This window comes from Microtus pennsylvanicus, chromosome 2 (assembly GCF_037038515.1).
Source record: "Microtus pennsylvanicus isolate mMicPen1 chromosome 2, mMicPen1.hap1, whole genome shotgun sequence".
Classification (NCBI taxonomy): domain Eukaryota; kingdom Metazoa; phylum Chordata; class Mammalia; order Rodentia; family Cricetidae; genus Microtus; species Microtus pennsylvanicus.
This window is the reverse complement of record NC_134580.1, coordinates 80,079,582-80,096,500: the sequence shown is the minus strand read 5'-3', so window position 1 is coordinate 80,096,500 and position 16,919 is coordinate 80,079,582. Positions and strand designations below refer to the sequence as shown.

At 48.1% G+C, this 16,919-nt stretch overlaps 1 protein-coding gene across 1 annotated transcript in view; it reads right to left on the bottom strand.

Annotated features, from left to right (window-relative positions):
• Positions 1-4,840: 4,840 nt before the first annotated feature.
• The window catches only part of Elf5 (E74 like ETS transcription factor 5), a 29,699-nt gene continuing 17,620 nt past the window's right edge, over positions 4,841-16,919 (bottom strand). The window contains exons 4-7 of the mRNA XM_075963673.1: positions 15,038-15,088; positions 8,293-8,355; positions 6,598-6,793; positions 4,841-6,146 (exon numbers count right to left, since the gene is read on the bottom strand). Coding sequence (XP_075819788.1) covers positions 6,050-6,146; positions 6,598-6,793; positions 8,293-8,355; positions 15,038-15,088 — 407 coding nt within the window. The 3' untranslated portion in view covers positions 4,841-6,049. The remainder of the gene's footprint in view (positions 6,147-6,597; positions 6,794-8,292; positions 8,356-15,037; positions 15,089-16,919) is intronic.

The window sequence follows — 16,919 nt, the reverse complement described above, 5'->3', positions numbered from 1 at the left end:
CCATTATCATCATGACGGGGAGCTTGGCATCGTGCAGGCAGACGTGGTGCTGGAGCTGAGAGTACCATGGCTTGCTGGCAACAATAAGTCAACTGAGACACTGGGCAGTACCCTGAGCACAGGAAACCTCAAAGCCCACCCCACGGGGACACACTTCCTCCAACAAGGCCACACCCACTCCAACAAGCCACACCTCCTCATAGTTCCACTCCCTAAAAGATTATGGGAGCCAATTACCTTCAGATTACCACAGTGGTGTTTGATTTCTTTCAGCTCTCTGTATAATGTGGAATGTGCCTCTAGATAACACAAGCATTGTCTGTCTGAACAACGCAAGTGCCAGCAGCCAGAGGTCACTGTTTGTTTTTGAGTGACTCTGGCACACTGAGAAAACAGTCAGTGTCTGGACTTTGCAGATTCCTCAAGCTCGCACAGAGGACATGAATTTGGTCCCGGTGCCCATGTTGGGTGGCTCAAAACCGCCTGGAGTTTCAGAAAACTCCGAGGCCCCTGGCTGAGAGACATGAACCTTGTCCCTTTCACCACCAGCTTCGTTACCCTGAATTAACCCTCTATCTGAGCAGATTAGAGACCGGTCTATCTGTGAACCCAGACAGCAAGTATACCTGTTTACAGCTGCTGCTGAGTCCTGTCAGAGCAGGGACCTACTGCAGTTGTCTGTCTGTCAAGTCTGTAGGATGAACTAAAGACAAATACCATGTATACATGGGGAAGGAGGTTGCTTATTTATGGGTTATACATGTAGGGTCAGGGAGTTTAGGACATACTGTTCTGCTTTATCATATTTTATTTCCTGAAATAAGTTGGCAGTTAACAGCCACACGCTCTAGCATGTTTTTCATCTAATACTTGGTAGTAACTTCAGTTTTTCTCTGGAAGCCACTTTTGGCTTTCAAAGATGGAGACGTGGATGGGGTTCACTTCCCTGGTTAGGTTTCGTTTCTTGTCTAATTATGTTCCACTTAAGGGGCACTAAGGTTGTTGCCTTAGAGTTCCGGAGCTAAATGTCTAGGAGGGTGCGAGAGGAAGTGCGGATGTCGGTGCCTAGACACACAGTTGGCTTTGGCCTGGCCACAGCCACTCTACAGTCGGGTAGTTTCCAACAACAGTCATGTGTCAGCCCTGGGTCCAGCAGGCCCAGTCCAGGCTGGCATCAGCTGTGTCACATGTTCCTATTCTCCCGGGACTCACAGTGCTGGCAAAGTCAAGAACGCAGTATCAGTTGAAGGAGAGCTTTTCAAACCTTTGCGCCATGCCCTCTGGTATTTCTCTGGCCAAGGGCAGAGGCATCGGGTGGGGTGAATTTACTACACAGAGGGGACGTGTCTGTGTGGACGTGAATAGATGCACTGAACAATACCCTACTGTAGACCTCTGCCCCCATTGTGCACCTCCAGAACCTTCCAATCATAGATCCACCCCCCCATTGTGCACCCCTGGAACCTTCCAGCCATCGATCCACCCCCCATTGTGCACCCCCAAAACCTTCCAGCCATCGATCCACCCCCCCATTGTGCACCCCCAGAACCTTCCAATCATCGATCCACACCCCCATTGTGCACCCCCGGAACCTTCCAGCCATCGATCCACCCCCCACATTGTGCACCCCGGAACCTTCCAGCCATCGATCCACCCCCCCATTGTGCACCCCCGGAACCTTCCAGCCATCGATCCATCCCCCCACATTGTGCACCCCCGGAACCTTCCAGCCATCGATCCACCCCCCCATTGTGCACCCCTGGAACCTTCCAGCCATCGATCCACCCCCCATTGTGCACCCCCAGAACCTTCCAATCATCGATCCACCCCCTATTGTGCACCCCTGGAACCTTCCAATCATCGATCCATCCCCCCATTGTGCACCCCTGGAACCTTCCAGCCATCGATCCACTCCCCCATTGTGCACCCCTGGAACCCAGCCACCTTTTCACTGTCACCCGTCACACATCTGCCTTCCCTTTCATTCTGCTATAGTTTATTTTATTTTGAGTGTGAATGTATCTATGTATGAGTGAGAATGTGTGTGTGCGCGCGCGCACATGTGGAGGTCAGGGGACAGCTTTTGGGAGCTGGGCCTCTTTCCACCACGTGGGACCCTGAGTTTGTCTCAGATTCTCAGGCTTGTGTCTATACCCGTGCACGGAGCCGTTGCACTGGTCCAGGAAAGAGTATTTATTAACTACTTTTGCCACAAGCTGTTTGGCTGTTTTCTGGCTTCTTAATTCATGGAATAATCAAAGGGCAAAAGACCAAAATCTGCTTTAAATTGAGAGACAGAAGGAAGGGTGAAAAACTCTTTCAGAGCTTTGAAAGATGTGAGAGATTAACATGAACAAATTTAAAATGATACACTTTGGCTGGGTGGTGGTGGCGCACGCCTTTAATCCCAGCACTCGGGAGGCAGAGGCAGGCAGATCTCTGTGAGTTCGAGCCTGTGTGGTCTACGGAGTGAGCTCCAGGACAGGCTCCAAAGCTACGGAGAAACCCTGTCTTGAAAGCCAAAAAAGAGAAAAGAAGTTATACTTTAGCGGATTTAAGGCACCCCGTGTTAGACTGACGCCTGCTGTGGGAAGCTATTGTAGATCTGTGTTAGTGGAAGTTCTCCTGTTTGAGCGGATTCAGCATTGTCTGCTGACTTCTTATTTCTCCTTAGCATCGTTTGCTTAGAGCAGTGCTTTAAATGACCCCTTGTGTAGCTGGAATTATCTTTGGGTCACCAACCAGCTTAGTTATGAATGCTCAGCCTTAGCTTAGGCTTGGCCCACTAGGTCTTTTGATTTAACTTAACCTGTTTCTAATTATCTATGTTTTGCCTTGGGGTTTCTTAACCTTTCTTTCATTCTGTATGTCTTGCTTTGCTGCTTCCTCCATGTCTGACTGACTGGCCCTTGGTGTCTCCCTGGCTTCTCCTTTTCTTTCTCCCTAAATTCCTCCTCCTCCTTTCTCTCCCTCCCCAGAAATTCCATCTATATCTCTTCCTTGGCTATTGGCTGTTCAGCTTTTTATTAGACCAATCACGTGCCTTAATCAGGCAAGGTGAAACAGCAACATGTCTTTACATAGTTAAACATTCCGCAACATAAACAAATGCAACCCATCTTTGCACAGTTAAGCAGATATTCCGCAATACCCTTGTGTTGTCTGTCCTTGGATGAACTCGATTCTGGGGCCTTCTGTTTGCATGTACTCATACTTTGAGGAGTGTAGCAGGTTGAAGGCTGAATCCCCCAAACATCCTAGAAACTGTGACTTTTTATTTTGGCAAAAAAAAAAATGAAGACATCTTTGGGTTGAGGGTCATAAAATGGGCACCTCCTGATAATCCAGGTGGGCACTCCAGGTGATCCTGAGGAGGGCATGGGGCAGAAGGAAGAGCAGGCTCTGCAGAAGGAAGAGCAGGCTCTGCAGAAGGAAGAGCAGGCTCTGCAGAACAGGCAGGGCCTAGATCTCTGTAGCCTCTGGCCAAGGCACACTGCAAGAATGATGGTGGCTCTGCCCTTAGCGCACACTGCGGATTCCTGCGGCTATGGAGGGGCCCTGACTTCTGGCTTCTCGTTCCCAGAATTGTCAAGAAGCACAGCTTTTGTCCTAAGCCTCCGACTTTGACAGTTTATCACAGCCCGAGAGCTGACAGTGCGTGTCTGCTTTGATGGTTCTGTAAGATGAAAATTTCACAGGCAGCAGAGGGGTTGTTTTGGTCTCCGGGTTGTGTGGTGAGCTGGCTTGTGCTGACGGAGCAGCATCCCTCAGCCATGCGGGTCTTCCTCTGGCCTGTTCTGTCCACCTCAGGCCCTGCTCTCTTTCCAGTCTTGGTGCTGCTGTGAATGGGAAGAAAGTCTGAAAGTTTTCAGCATGACACCCTCTGGGATGACCGCTTCTTTCCGTTGGTTTTGAACTTCGTTTCAGGCCTTTCACTCACTACTTAGCTCCAGGGCACAGGCCCCAAATTTAAAATGTTGGAAAACTCAGAAGCCGAAACTAAGAACAGACGTGAATAGTAGCTGCTCTCCTCGTGCTCAAGAGGCAGGAGGAGGTGACCAAGTGTTTGTTCCAGGGTGCTTTCCAGCTTTGGCTCAGTTTCAGGAAGTCAACACCAAAAGGCACTGGAAACTAGAGTTCAGATTTATTTTTTTTTAAAGTTTTTTGTTGTTGTTATTTTTAAGTCTGATTTTAATATATATATATATTATGCCTACAGTGTTCCTCCTGCATGTATGCCTACAGGCCAGAAGAGGGTGCCAGATCTCGCTATAGATGGTTGTGAGCCACCATGTGGGTGCTGGGAATTGAATTCTAGATCTCTGAAAGAGCAGTCAATGCTTTTAACCTCTGAGCCACCTCACCAGCCCTCTTAAGTCTGATTTCTATAAGAGATAATTCCCAGCAAGAAATAAACTACAACCTCCAAAGAAGCAAATTTAAAGCTTCACACAAAACTCTATCTGTTGGGGCTGGTGAGATCAGTGGTTAAGAGCCATCCATCACCAGGCATAAGACTAGTTCCGGGGGCCAGTGCCTTCTGACCTCTCCCTTGTGGGCACTTGATACACATACATTCATGCAGGCAAGGCACTCAGACACACGATATAAAGCTGATAAAAATGCCTTTGTTGGCCACACTATTCCATGAGCTCCATCCAGTAGTGGAAACTTTTATGGTTTCTGGGCAGGAATTCTCCATCTATTTCTTAGATTATGGAGGGCTTTGTAAAAAATCCCTATTCCCAGCTTCAAGATACTGGGCCTTCAAAGGTTCTCAGGTTGCTGAATTGGATAATACGCAGACATTGAACATGTTAAATATTTTATTCACATTGTTTATAAACTATATTCACCTGGAAAACACACGAATCCAAAAATAGATTATTTTACAGTAATTCACATTTTTTTTTTTTAAACAAGTTGCTTTTTGAGGTTAAACTCTAAACAGAGAGGTCTTCAGCCTGCATTGCTATTCAGTGCCTCATCACTTGGCAGTCTCAGCTCTGGGGAAGTCCAGGTTGGGGGGCGGTCCACCTTATTGCAGGCCAACGGCAGGTGTGGAGACGTCAGTGCGGACTCTAACCCGTGAACGTTTATTGTTGTAAATTCACTGTTCTTACTTTTACCAAGAGATAAAACTCTGTGGTAGAGTTGGAGCACTCATCAGGTATGAAAGGAAGAGAGACTGATGACGTGCCCGGCTGTTGTGGGCTGTTGGACACTGTCTGCTCTACAAGGGTTTAACGTCTTAGCCCCAGAGGGAATCAATGAGCTCTGGTTTGATCAGGTCGACAGTTTGAATCACAGAAACAGCAGTGATTTGGGAATTAATGCACATGTCTGTTGACTAGTCTGTAGAAATGACGCTAGCCACCAGTGAGGAGAAATGGGGCCGTGATCTCAGTAACAGTTCCCAGTGTGACTAATTACGAGTATGTAAATTCTGAGGGGTTGGCTGTGGATCAAGTGGCTGTGTGGTCACAAATGATGATCTGGTTAAGAAACTTATCATTAACTTAGGCTACATCCAATTAGGTCCCAGCTTAGTGACTTAGCTTTTTTTACTAGGCAATTCTTCTATGGAATAATTTCACATCTAAAGTAAGCACGCCGTCCGTACATTTCATCCGCTCCTAAAAGTTAATCGCAGGTAAGCTGCCTCAGCTGACTGCTCAGAAGCTCTGGACTAGGAGGGTAATGTGTCCTTAATGGTGCAATGGGCCCCTCTTTGGAAGCAGTACCCATAACACTGACTACCTCGGCTCCAAACACTTCATTAGGGAAATAATGTCTCACCAAGTTGCCACAAAAGACCATCCCTTCCTCCCCCTTGGGGTGAAGACACTTGCTTAAGGGGTTCTGCCGTCACCCCAATAGACGACAACTGAATCCAAATGAGAGCTGAGACGTGCAGAGATTTTATCAGCGTGTTTGTAGGTTTTGAAGAGGAGGAGAGGGAGGAGGAAAAAGAAGACTTTCAAATGTCTATCTCGATCTGATTGTTTCAAACAACAGAAATCCGTCAAGCAAGCTCGGTGTGCGCAGATCATAGTTTGTCTTCCTGCCACCCGTGTGCGTTTTTTCCAAATTTGTACACTAACCTCCGGTCAACTCGCTCCAAAATTCCCGTTTTGTAGTAGTATCTGTGAAAGGCAAGCAGACGAGAGAAACCCAGGGAAGGTTTTGCACCCCAAGAAAAATAACAGCACGTAAACATTCCTTGCTCCTCTCGGGTGACAGGGCTTTACCAACCCTGGTATTTCCACACCCTGCTATTAACTTACACTTAAACCCTTCCCAGACACCTTGAAGACTGAGCCTCTCCACAGTCAGTCCAGCATGTGTGCGTGTGTGTGCGTGTGTGCACGAGAGCTTGGGTTCAGGGTGACCACCCCCCTCATCCCCCCTGGGGAACGCGGCCAACTGGAAAGGATGATGGGTCACTTTACAAGCCGTAATCCCACCTGAAACCGAGGAGGGGTTTAGCTCACGACCCTTTCATACGCGGTGGGGGGAAAGGCTGTGAAAATGGTGTGATTTTCTCCGGCTGCTCTTTTATATAACTCGTCTCTGCGGGCCCCGCCGTCCACTCACCTCAGGGCTCTGCTCAGCTTTTCATAGGTCATCCTGTCATTCTTCTTCCTTTGTCCCCACATCTTGGCCAGGGCTTCTGATTTAACCACTCGGAAAATGCCCTGCTCCCTGTCTTCCCATTCCAGGATGCCACAGTTTTCTTCAGGAGACAGAAGCAAGTCTCGGACAAATTCCCACAGGTGAGAGCTTTGGAGGCCTTTGGGAAGGAAGCCCAAGAAAGTCAGCTTCCTGTCTTCCTAAACTGGCTTTTTCCAAAGAGAGACTGTGTCTCCTAGTAACACCTTAAGCGACACCCATAAAGTCTCACCAACATGACCGCCCAGGCATGGATTGAACAAGGAAGATGCCAGTGGAGATGGCAAACTTGGGGAAAGGCCCATGAGGCCTCAGTCCTACACAGAGAGCTACAGGTTACCGAGGAATGCTGGGAGTGGGAGAACAGGCCCTCCTCAGGGAGAGCACACAGATCGGTTGTTCAGGGCCAAACAGTCGGTCCTGAAAACATACATCCAGGTAACATGATAAGGACTGAGCAGGTTCTAGTCAGGAATATATATGTGTATACGCATATCCATGCGGTAACAGTGAAAAAGAGATCATGAGTTTGAAGGAGAGTGGTGAAGGGTACACGGGAAGGCTTAGAGGGAGGAACGGGAAGGGGAAATGATGTAATTATAATCTCAGGTAATAAAAATACGAGAGATGTTAAAAGAAAAGAAAGTGGGAGGCAGAAAAGGAGAGAGAGGAAGGGAGAGAGAGAGAGAGGTGTAACTTCTCATTAACTTGGGAGAATTGTTGCTGGGCTGGACAAGGCTCCCTTTAAGTGCGCTGCTTGGAGTCTTACCAAGCTGCAAAATGTCTGTCTACTGATAAACTATAAGCAAAATCCCCACGCAGAGACACGAGGTTTACCTAAAGAACACCGTGGCTCTTCAAGAGCTCACTCCTTTCTGATGGGCAGGAGGGCTGCATTAAAATGGGAGCCTGGCCCTTTCCTAAGCAGAAATGGAGGAGGAGTGGATTGGGGGTGGGAACAAGGGGGTGGATGGGAGAAGGGACAGGGAGGAGAGAAGGGAGGGGAAACTGGAGCCAGGATGCAAAAATAAATAGGTAAGTAAACAAAGTTACTTAAAAAAAAAAGATCTGGTACCCACAGCCATTCTGCAGTTTCATTTCTCACCAGAGCTGGTATTTCTTTTGAGCCTTTAGGGCATGGTTAAGACTGATCTGGGCCATGACTGCCAGGGGTTGGGTCTGGAAATGCAGTGTCTTTAGGGGTAATCAGATGCCCATGTCATACTGCGGGCTCCAGGATGTAATGGTTTAACGCACAGCAAGTGGCTAGCACAGGGCGACTGCTTGGCACATAACGGATGTGGAGCTTGATTCTGCCCCAGGCAGATCTCGGTGCTCAGAAAGACTCTTGGCCTGGCCAGTCCCCCACATTGCCTTTGTTCTCTTCCCCCGAGTACCTCAGTGAGATGGCCACATAGTGGACCAGGAAGCAGAGAACTCTCCTTCAGTAATAGACCCTAGTCAGAACACTTCTTTAATTCTAAAATGCACTGTCCAAGTGAAAATAAGGATTTTGATCACATGTATGAAAGCCACCCCTGATTTCTCTGCTACCTCCCTGGGGAAGTGACTGGTCCCACTCAGGCGCATACAGAAGAAAAATGGTGACCCTGCTCTTACTTGTTCGGCTGTGACAGTCCTGACTCTTGATGCCACTCGTTTTCAAGCAACTGGAATCAGCATCTGAAACAGAAGGACCATGGCAGTGGAGGAGCCCCAGACTGCACCCCACAGAACAGAAGTTAATGGCAAGCCGCGTGGTAGGAGACACTTTAGGGTGCTTAGTAGATGGAGGGATGGGGACCTCAGTTGATCCTGGGACCTGATGTAAGCGCATGCCGAGCTTCTGCTGGAACACAACAGAGAGCACAGGCGCAGTCCCTGTTCGTGTGACCAGGTGAGCTCCAGGAGGAACAGACAAACCACCTGGTGTTTCAAAGGTGATCCGTGCATGACACTGGATAGAGAATGACGTAAAGAAGTGGCTACATTATGAGGAAGGACCTCACAAGAGGGGACAGTTACATTATGAACCAGTGGGAGGAGAAAGAAAGGAGGGAGAGGAGGAGAGAGGGGGAAGAGAGGGAGGAAGAGGATAGAGAGGGGAAGAAGAAAGAGGGGAAGGAGGGAGAGAGGAAGACAGGGAAAGGAGAAAGAAGAGGGGGAGGAGGGAGAGGAGGAAGAGCAGGAAGAGGAGGGAGAGGAGGGAGAGGAGGGAGAGGAGGAGGGATTTAGGTGGAGGCAGCAAAGTGCACCCTGCTCTTCCCATCCCAGAGAACCTAGGAAGCATGAGTACCCTGTGGCTGGAGAGGGCAGGAAGTGCTGCTGCCATCCATGGAGGCTATAGACAGACAGTGGCAGGTCATGTTTTTGCAGGCTGGGTGATGGTTTGGGATTTTATATTAAAGTGAAAGCAGAGATCTCCCCCCCCCCCCCATCCCCGTCTCAAAGGTGGTGGACTGCCTTTTTTTCCCCCTGGGACAGAGTCTTCCTTAGCTCACGTGGCACTGGACTCGCTGTATTTTGGATGATCCTGAACTCCTGGCCTTCCTGCCTCTATCTCTCGAGTGAGTGCCGGTGATACAGGCATGTACTGCCATTTCCAATTTATGCCGTGCTGGGCACGGAACCCAAGGCTTCATGCGTGCTACACAAACTACGTAACTGGGCTACGTCTCTAGCTCAAAGACCCACATTTTAAGAAGACCCTTCTTGTGACTGTGTGGAGAACCAACTGGAAGGGAACTCAATAAAAACAAAGAGATTAGAACTCATGTAGGAAGCAAGATGTTAACTCAATATTGGATCGAGTTATATATTAGTGCTGTAATCGATAATCTGAGATACCCACATATGCATTATTCTAAGGAATGTGAATTTTTTAAGAGACTATCAGGACCAGACCTGCATCCTACCGCCTTAAATCTCTGCCTGTTCTCAGCTCTCTGCTCCCCTTGCTTCAGCTACACAGGCTCTCTCTCAAGGCAGGCACCGTCCACCTTGGGGCCTCCACAGTCGCTCTCTGCCCAGACTGCTCTTCCCTTTACTCTCCGGGGATTCACGGCCTCATCTCGGTCTCGAGTCAAATTCACCTTCCAGGGGTGGCCTCCTCCAGCTGTGAAAACTGTAACCGCACACGTGTGCCTCTAGATTCTGCTTAGCTTCCCACATCTACTTCCTGTTTCTGTGTTTGCCTTCGAGCTCCTTCGTGACACGTTGATTTGTGCAGTTTGTAGTCTGTGTCCACTAGAGGGCAGGATTTGCCTTGCCTATGTATTCCCTTAGCGTCTAGCACGGTGCTGGGTATCAGCAGGTCTGAAGTGACATTCTACACTACACTACACTGACCACACTGACCGTATAGTCTATGACGTGGACTAGTGGGACAAGGAACAGACGTGTCATCTTGGGAGGAAAGGGTGTCCTGTGTGCACTGCTGCCCAGCTCCTGTGTTCTGTGCCACTGGGTCAGATCATTCCCCAAGTGGTTCCCTTTTGTCACCAGGACGAAGGCTATCATGTTAGGCAGGGCTTTCATAAACTGGGCCACACCCAGCCCTTTAACCTTATCTCTTTTTGTGACCCAACTTTCATCTGAGGTTAGTTGGTTTCAATGGGGATTTTTACCCACGTTTCTCACCCACCACTTCCACCCAGCTGACTCTCATGGAACCTCTTTAGAGCTTTTCCTAAAGCCACGTCCTGAGATAGAGCCCCTACCTGCCTACCTGAGGTCTAACGGCACCCATTTGTTTCTTGAATGACAATGTGTTTCTTCCTTTAAATTCTACCTCACCTTCCCTCTACTAAAGCTGAGTAGAGAGAGGCCTCATCTGCAACATCAAAGGCCTGCAAGAGCCCTGGATGGCATGATTGTCATGTTATTAAGGAGGAGTTTAGAGCCCAGAGAGTCCAAGACTTTTGTCCAGATGTGAAGCTGGGCCTTGAGTCTAGAGTTCCCACCCAAGAGCTAACACTCACAGTCAGGATGCCGTCAGGTCCTCTCGGGAGCCCTTGGCAAGCACCGAGTGAGCACTTAGCCCCTGTGGGCTGAGGAGTTGCCACTGCCTCTTTTGTGCTGTGTGTCTGTCTCCATCTCTAGACTTCTCCATTGTGTTACTGAATCTTTTAGGAAAAAAGCAAGCAGAACCATAACAATAAACAAAGGCGAGTTAGTGCCCATGAACAGATAAGAAGCCTTCACTGAACCATAAAGAGAGCCAGGGGAAGAGCGTGCTTTTTAGTTCTATGGGCCCTTGTGCTTGGGATGGCGTCCGTTTGGTGTGATCAGGGAGCACAGAGCAGGAAGCATCACAAGAGACATTTGAAGATGGTTCATCTGGGAACATCACTGTTCTAACTGTCCCAGGCCCTCATGAGCTGAGGAGCTTCCAAATCTCTCTTTTTTCAATCTAGTGATTGAGATAGAGGCTGAGGCAGAGGAGGTAGAGCCATTACTGCCGAGCCAATCTCGAGGCAGTTGCTTGATTAAACTCTGGACCAAGATGAGCTGTTGATCTGCTGTGGTACCCTGAAGGAACTCTGTTTATCTGTAAATAGTAGTGTGCATGTGTATTTGTGTGTATGTGTGTGTGTGTGTGTGTGTGTGTGTGTGTGTGTGTGTCCAGGTAGCTGGGGTGGCTGTTGTGGCCTGAGGGGAGGAATAGTCTGTGAGGTTTAGGTGAGCCTGGTTGGACTTGAGAGTGGAAACTTAAAACAGAGCCAAGGGGTTTATTATCATTTGTTGGTTGAAATCATAGTTGCTTGTCCTCTAGAAGTTAGGATGGAGGCCTGGGAATAGGGTTTCAAAATCAAGCTCATTGCAGCCCATGACACTGTCAGTCCATCCAAAAAGCCCACTCTACACTAGCATGGCACAGAGATGTTCCAAGGTTCAAGAGCAGGAGTTGCTAGCCATGAACCCAAAGGCATAAACTCTATTCTGGGGTATGGTGTAGCCTCAACTGACAGAGCTGTAGTGGAGGAGGGTGGGGACATGTGGAGAAGGAGAAAAGTGATCAGGACTAGAGTGCTTCTCCTTGAACAGTTTCGATGGCTTCGTGGCTTGCTGGACTTTTGGCAGGAACGAACTTGAAGATACCCTGTTACAGATCTTTGTCAAACTAGACTCAGAGCTAGACACATCTCGGGAGCCTTGGGTTTCCACAAAGTGGGCAAGAGAACAAACAGAAGAGCCTGGGAGCAGCTATGCATGTGTGTATGCATGTGTATACCAAGTGTGTACTTCTGTGTGTATGCACGTGTGTATATGCATCATGTGTGTATTCATGCATGTATGTGCATGTGTGTATTTATGTATATATGTGAATATGTGTATGCATTGGGTAAGCATGTGTATGCATGTGTGTATGCACACATGTGTAAACATGTGTGTAGGAGTGTGTATATGTGCATGTATTCAGGTATGTATTCCCATGTGCACGTACATGTGTGTATGCATGTTTATGCATGTGCATAGTGTGTTCCTGTGTGTATGCATGTGTGCATGTGTGTGCATGTATGTATTCCTGTGTGTATGCACGTGTGCATGTGCATATTCATGTATATATATACATTGTGTTACCCTGTGTGTATGCACATGTGTATGCATGTGTATAGCAAATGTGTATTCCTGTTTGTATGTACATGTGTGTATGCATGCGTGTATTCATGTATGTATGTGTGTGTGCATGTGTATAGAATGTGTGTATGCTGTGTGTATGCATGTGTGTATGTATGTGTAGCTGAATGTATAAGCACAGAGCCACTGAGAGGCCAAGCTGGAATCAGTCCCAGGGTTGTGTTTACTCTCAAGTTGCTACACCCCAGGTTCTTTAGCTACAAATGTGAGCTCGTATGTCTAGATTCCTGACTCTACACCTAGCATAGTGTTGAGTGCTTAAAAAACAATGACGGCTAGCAACTTTTACTGAAGTCTCCAGGACGCCACCCTGCCCTCTTTGGCTATACTGTCATCGGTCTCTGGTTGGCATCAGTATTGAAAGTGGTCTCTGGTTTCCTGTTCCAGGATATCTGGGACCATAAACCATTGCTGGGTCATAGACTTTGTGGTCATATGGTCCTAGGACAGGTTTATGCTTTAGCCTATCAAGTTGTTGACTTCGTTCCTACCTCTGTGTTCAGTTCTACATTACAGTTTCTGCTTGGGGAAGCATGGTCCTGAAGGCTGCAGAGAAGTCAGAGCAGGCCCCAGGTGGGTCTGGAGAAGGCAGTAGTATCCTGGCCATGGAACTGGGGCTGGGAGGGGAAGAGCTGTGGGGCTTCTGTCTGGGTAGTCTCAATAGAGGTCTTAAGTCTAGCCTCGGCCTAGAAGTTGTACCTCTTTGTTGTTGGGGCAGATGGAGCAGAGAGCCTCAAGGAGCAGCCACTGGTGGAGGGGTTACCTCTGTGAGTCCTAAACACACTTACCCAAAGCCTTTCCTCCATCGCCCCCACTTCAAGCTTTTTCTCACTTCTTCTGAATTGGACCACCAGCATCACCATCCTAGACTCCTGTCCAACCCAGACACAGCAGCCCAAGAGATCTTTGAATCTACTTATGCCCTTTATCATTTCCAAGCCTACAATCCTTCACTGGCTGCTCAGCTTGCTCAGCATGAGACCCACACTCCCCTGCTCATAAACATGCCCTTGCTGAGCTCTCAGGCTCAGCTCCCATTCCTCCTGTGGATGCTGCTGTTTCTCCACTGATAATGTCCAGGAGAACTTGCTGTGATGGGGAATACCAGCAATCCAATATGGTGGCGCCTGACCACCTGGGAGTGCATTTAAGACACGACTACTGCTCCCGAGGACTTGAATTTTAACATTATTTAATTTTGTAATGCTCACATATGGCTAGTGGCTCCTCCTTTGGACAGCCAATGTCACACCTTCTAGCTCTTTTTCAAGGATGACTTGGGCCCAGCATTTGCCTTTGTCCCCTGGAAGCCTCGCTTCCTTCTCTCCAGCTAGGGCCCTTGGGGCTGGATAGGGGTGACCCATTTCACAATGGAAGTTGCTATTCTTGTGCTAATGTCCCTAAACCAACAAACAAAAATCACAAAACTTTAATTGATCAGAAGTTTAAGAACTTAAATCCGCAGTTGATGGAGATTTAGGGAGAGGGAAAAAAAATCCTGGGCCAGCAAGATGGCTCAGTAGGTAAAAGGGCTGGCTGTGTGAGCCTTGTCAACCCACCACTGAAGGATAATCTGTTTCCCAGGAGTAATCCTCTGGCTTCAGTATTTGTGCTGTGGCATGCACACACTTGTACACACACACATACCCGTGCAATGCACACACGAGAACACACACTAACATAGAGCTTAAAAATCCTGACAACTATATAACAAACCCTCATTGTCTATCCTTTCATATCTGTCTTTCAGAAGGGCCTTGGAAAACCCCATGTGGCCTGCCCACTCTTTGACTGAGCAAGAGTCCATGGGGAAAGGGCCCAATCCAGAACCACATCTCCTTTTAGCCCTTGGGCCAGGGTCTTTGCACAGAACCCAATAATGAATAGCAATAATAATCATTTTTTTAAATGGTAGCTCCAGCTAAAGTCTGCTGGGGAGTTAAGTCATTTTCCAGGGTGACTGGCTATAGCCGCTGGTAGGCTGCCCATACTCCAGTGGTTGGTACCACACCCTTGCACATGTATTGGCAGCACTAACTAGGATCACGTGTTAATTTTTTAAAAAAGAAGAAAAGGCATGAAGTTGAGAGAGGACATGTTGGGAAGAGTAGAGAATGATGATGATCAAAATATATTGCATATATGTATGAAATTCTTGAACAAATAAAAATATTTTTTTAAGTGAGAGCTCCAAAGTTTCCTTTCCCTGCCCGCAGCTGCATAAATAAAATGAGAAAATCACTGGGATCATGGACCATTTGAGACCTCCCCATCATTTCCCAATGGCCAGTTTGACCTACTGAGTGGGCTCAGATTATTCTGAAACATCAGCAACCATAGGCCTCTAATGGCTGAAAGTTATTGGTAACGTGGATAATGGGTACTGACTTTATAGTATCCACGCTGCAGGCACCAGAAAGGTCTTTTACCAGGCACAAATGCCGTTGCTTCTTAAACTAACCACAACCTAGAAGGGTCCTGTCCTGATATTTTATAGACAGAGAGATGGAGTCTTGAGGAGGGCAAGGGCTCCGTGGACATGAGTTATTGTCCCGTAGACCTTCACCTGTGGTCACACGATTTAACCCATGTCTCCCCACTGTTTCTCTACATCTTGGCTTCTTTTGGTTCATCAGCTTTCTATTGCAGCTCTTAAAGCAGCGTGGAACCCAAGAGGCCAGCAATAGTTGGGCACAGATTTGGGCAGTTTGAATGGCATACTTACAGTCTTTGATGGCAGTCTTCGTCTCTTCAGCATCATTGAAGAAGGAATAACCTGGGAAAGGAAGGGGAAGAGAGAGTCACAAACCATCCTGTGCAATCCTGGGGGCTGGCCAGGTGAGGAGGGGAGGCTTGGGAGGAAGGGAAGTGATTCTCTCCTCGGGACACTTGGAGACTATCAGGCCCTTATAAAGCCATCCTGAAACAGAACAACAACATCCTACTTTTTCAAAGCTTGCTTGAGAAGAACAGCTGATGCCAGGGAGTCCACAAGGCTCTGTGGAGCTGCGGGTTGAGCTTGTCTAGAATCCAGGAACTCTGGGCTCTGAACTGAACTGGACCACTGTTGTCTGTGCAGCTTTGCCTGTCATAGGCTCTCTGGGCTCGTTGCTTAGTCTCAGTGGAATATGAGGTGAAACATCCACTTTCTCCCTTCTGGCCCTGGGCCTATGATTTCTGACATGGGACTGTAATCCTCAGAGTTTAGGATGACTGAGATGTGATAGCCAAAGGGAAGAGAAGGATAAGAAACTCCCATGGCTCCACTTGAATGTTTAATTCATTGGAAGACCATGCTGGTCCCTTACTCTGTAGAATGGTCACCTGGACTGGAGTTTAAGATCATGTTTCCAGGAAGCAAGTCAGGTCAACAGACACCTATTTCCTAACTCGGTGTCTGGCATGAGGACTGCTTTCTCTTTGCTGACACAATGGAACTCTTTGGCCAAATGGCCAACTAGAACAGGGTCAGGGACTGATGGGAGATGTTTCTTGTTTTACATTGGTAGAAGCCATTCTGTGACCCCAGGTTCTCTCCTGACTTCTACTTCCAGTGACCAGGTCTCTTGCTTCTAGACCTTCAAATCTTACTGCAATATCTACTGATCAGATGATTCTCTGGGCTCTGGAGGCCCCTCTAGTGCCTCCCCTGGTTGAAGCTTCCTTATTCCATGTCCTGTTCTTGCAGAGACCTAGACAATGGGGTACCCAAGGCACAGATAGTTACCCACAATATAACTTTTGTCCAAAAGGAGAAAACCTCATGATTGTTCTAATGGTGATTATGCCCAGAGGGACAGTGGGCCCACTGTGTCCTGGGCAAAACTCTGGAGAGTGAACTCCGGCCAGGAAGCACGTGCACACAGACTTGCCTGAGGAACCTTAAGGGAAGAACTTCAGAATGGAGCAGGTAGTGGGACTGAAGGTGTGTGCAACCACACCTGGCCCTTGGGAGGTTTTTGAATGGAGTTCCAGGATCCTCTTCCCAGGGTGGCTATGACACACTCAGACTTGTCGCCATTTAGGGAGAACACTCCCTAAGGATAGGCTTTTACTTCTAGCTCAGGGTGGCTACTTCTAGCTAGCACTCTCTGCTTTCTTGCCGGCAGGCCTTCCTGATTGGGCGGAGCAACTGGAGGCTCCGACAGACTCCCAGAACAGGAAGGTGCTCTGAGGTTTCTCTGCCCAAATGGGCATCTCTGCTTTGGACACAGTGTCAAGGTAGACAGCTTGGCTCCTCAGCGACAGGAAACTTCCTGCTTTTTGTGTCGCCGAAGGAGCCTTTCCAAGAGTAACGGACAAAACCGACAACTTTTCAGATTTCTTGAAATCAAAGGTAGATGTGTCTGCTTTAGTGCCCCTCCCAGCTCCTGTGCCTCTTGGTTGTATTAATATAAAAGGGGCTGCTACTTAGTGTCCTTATAGGGCTGTGCCAAGTAATTGTTCACCAAATCCTCCAAAGAACCCCGGGGCAAGGGGGTCGTCCATTCTCCCAGTGGACAGCAAAGTCAGGGGATTTGGACAGGGGGTGCTTCTGGCAAACCCTATGACTTCCATGTGTAAGAATTGGGACTGTATTAGTGACACAACGTGTCCTTCAGATTTCC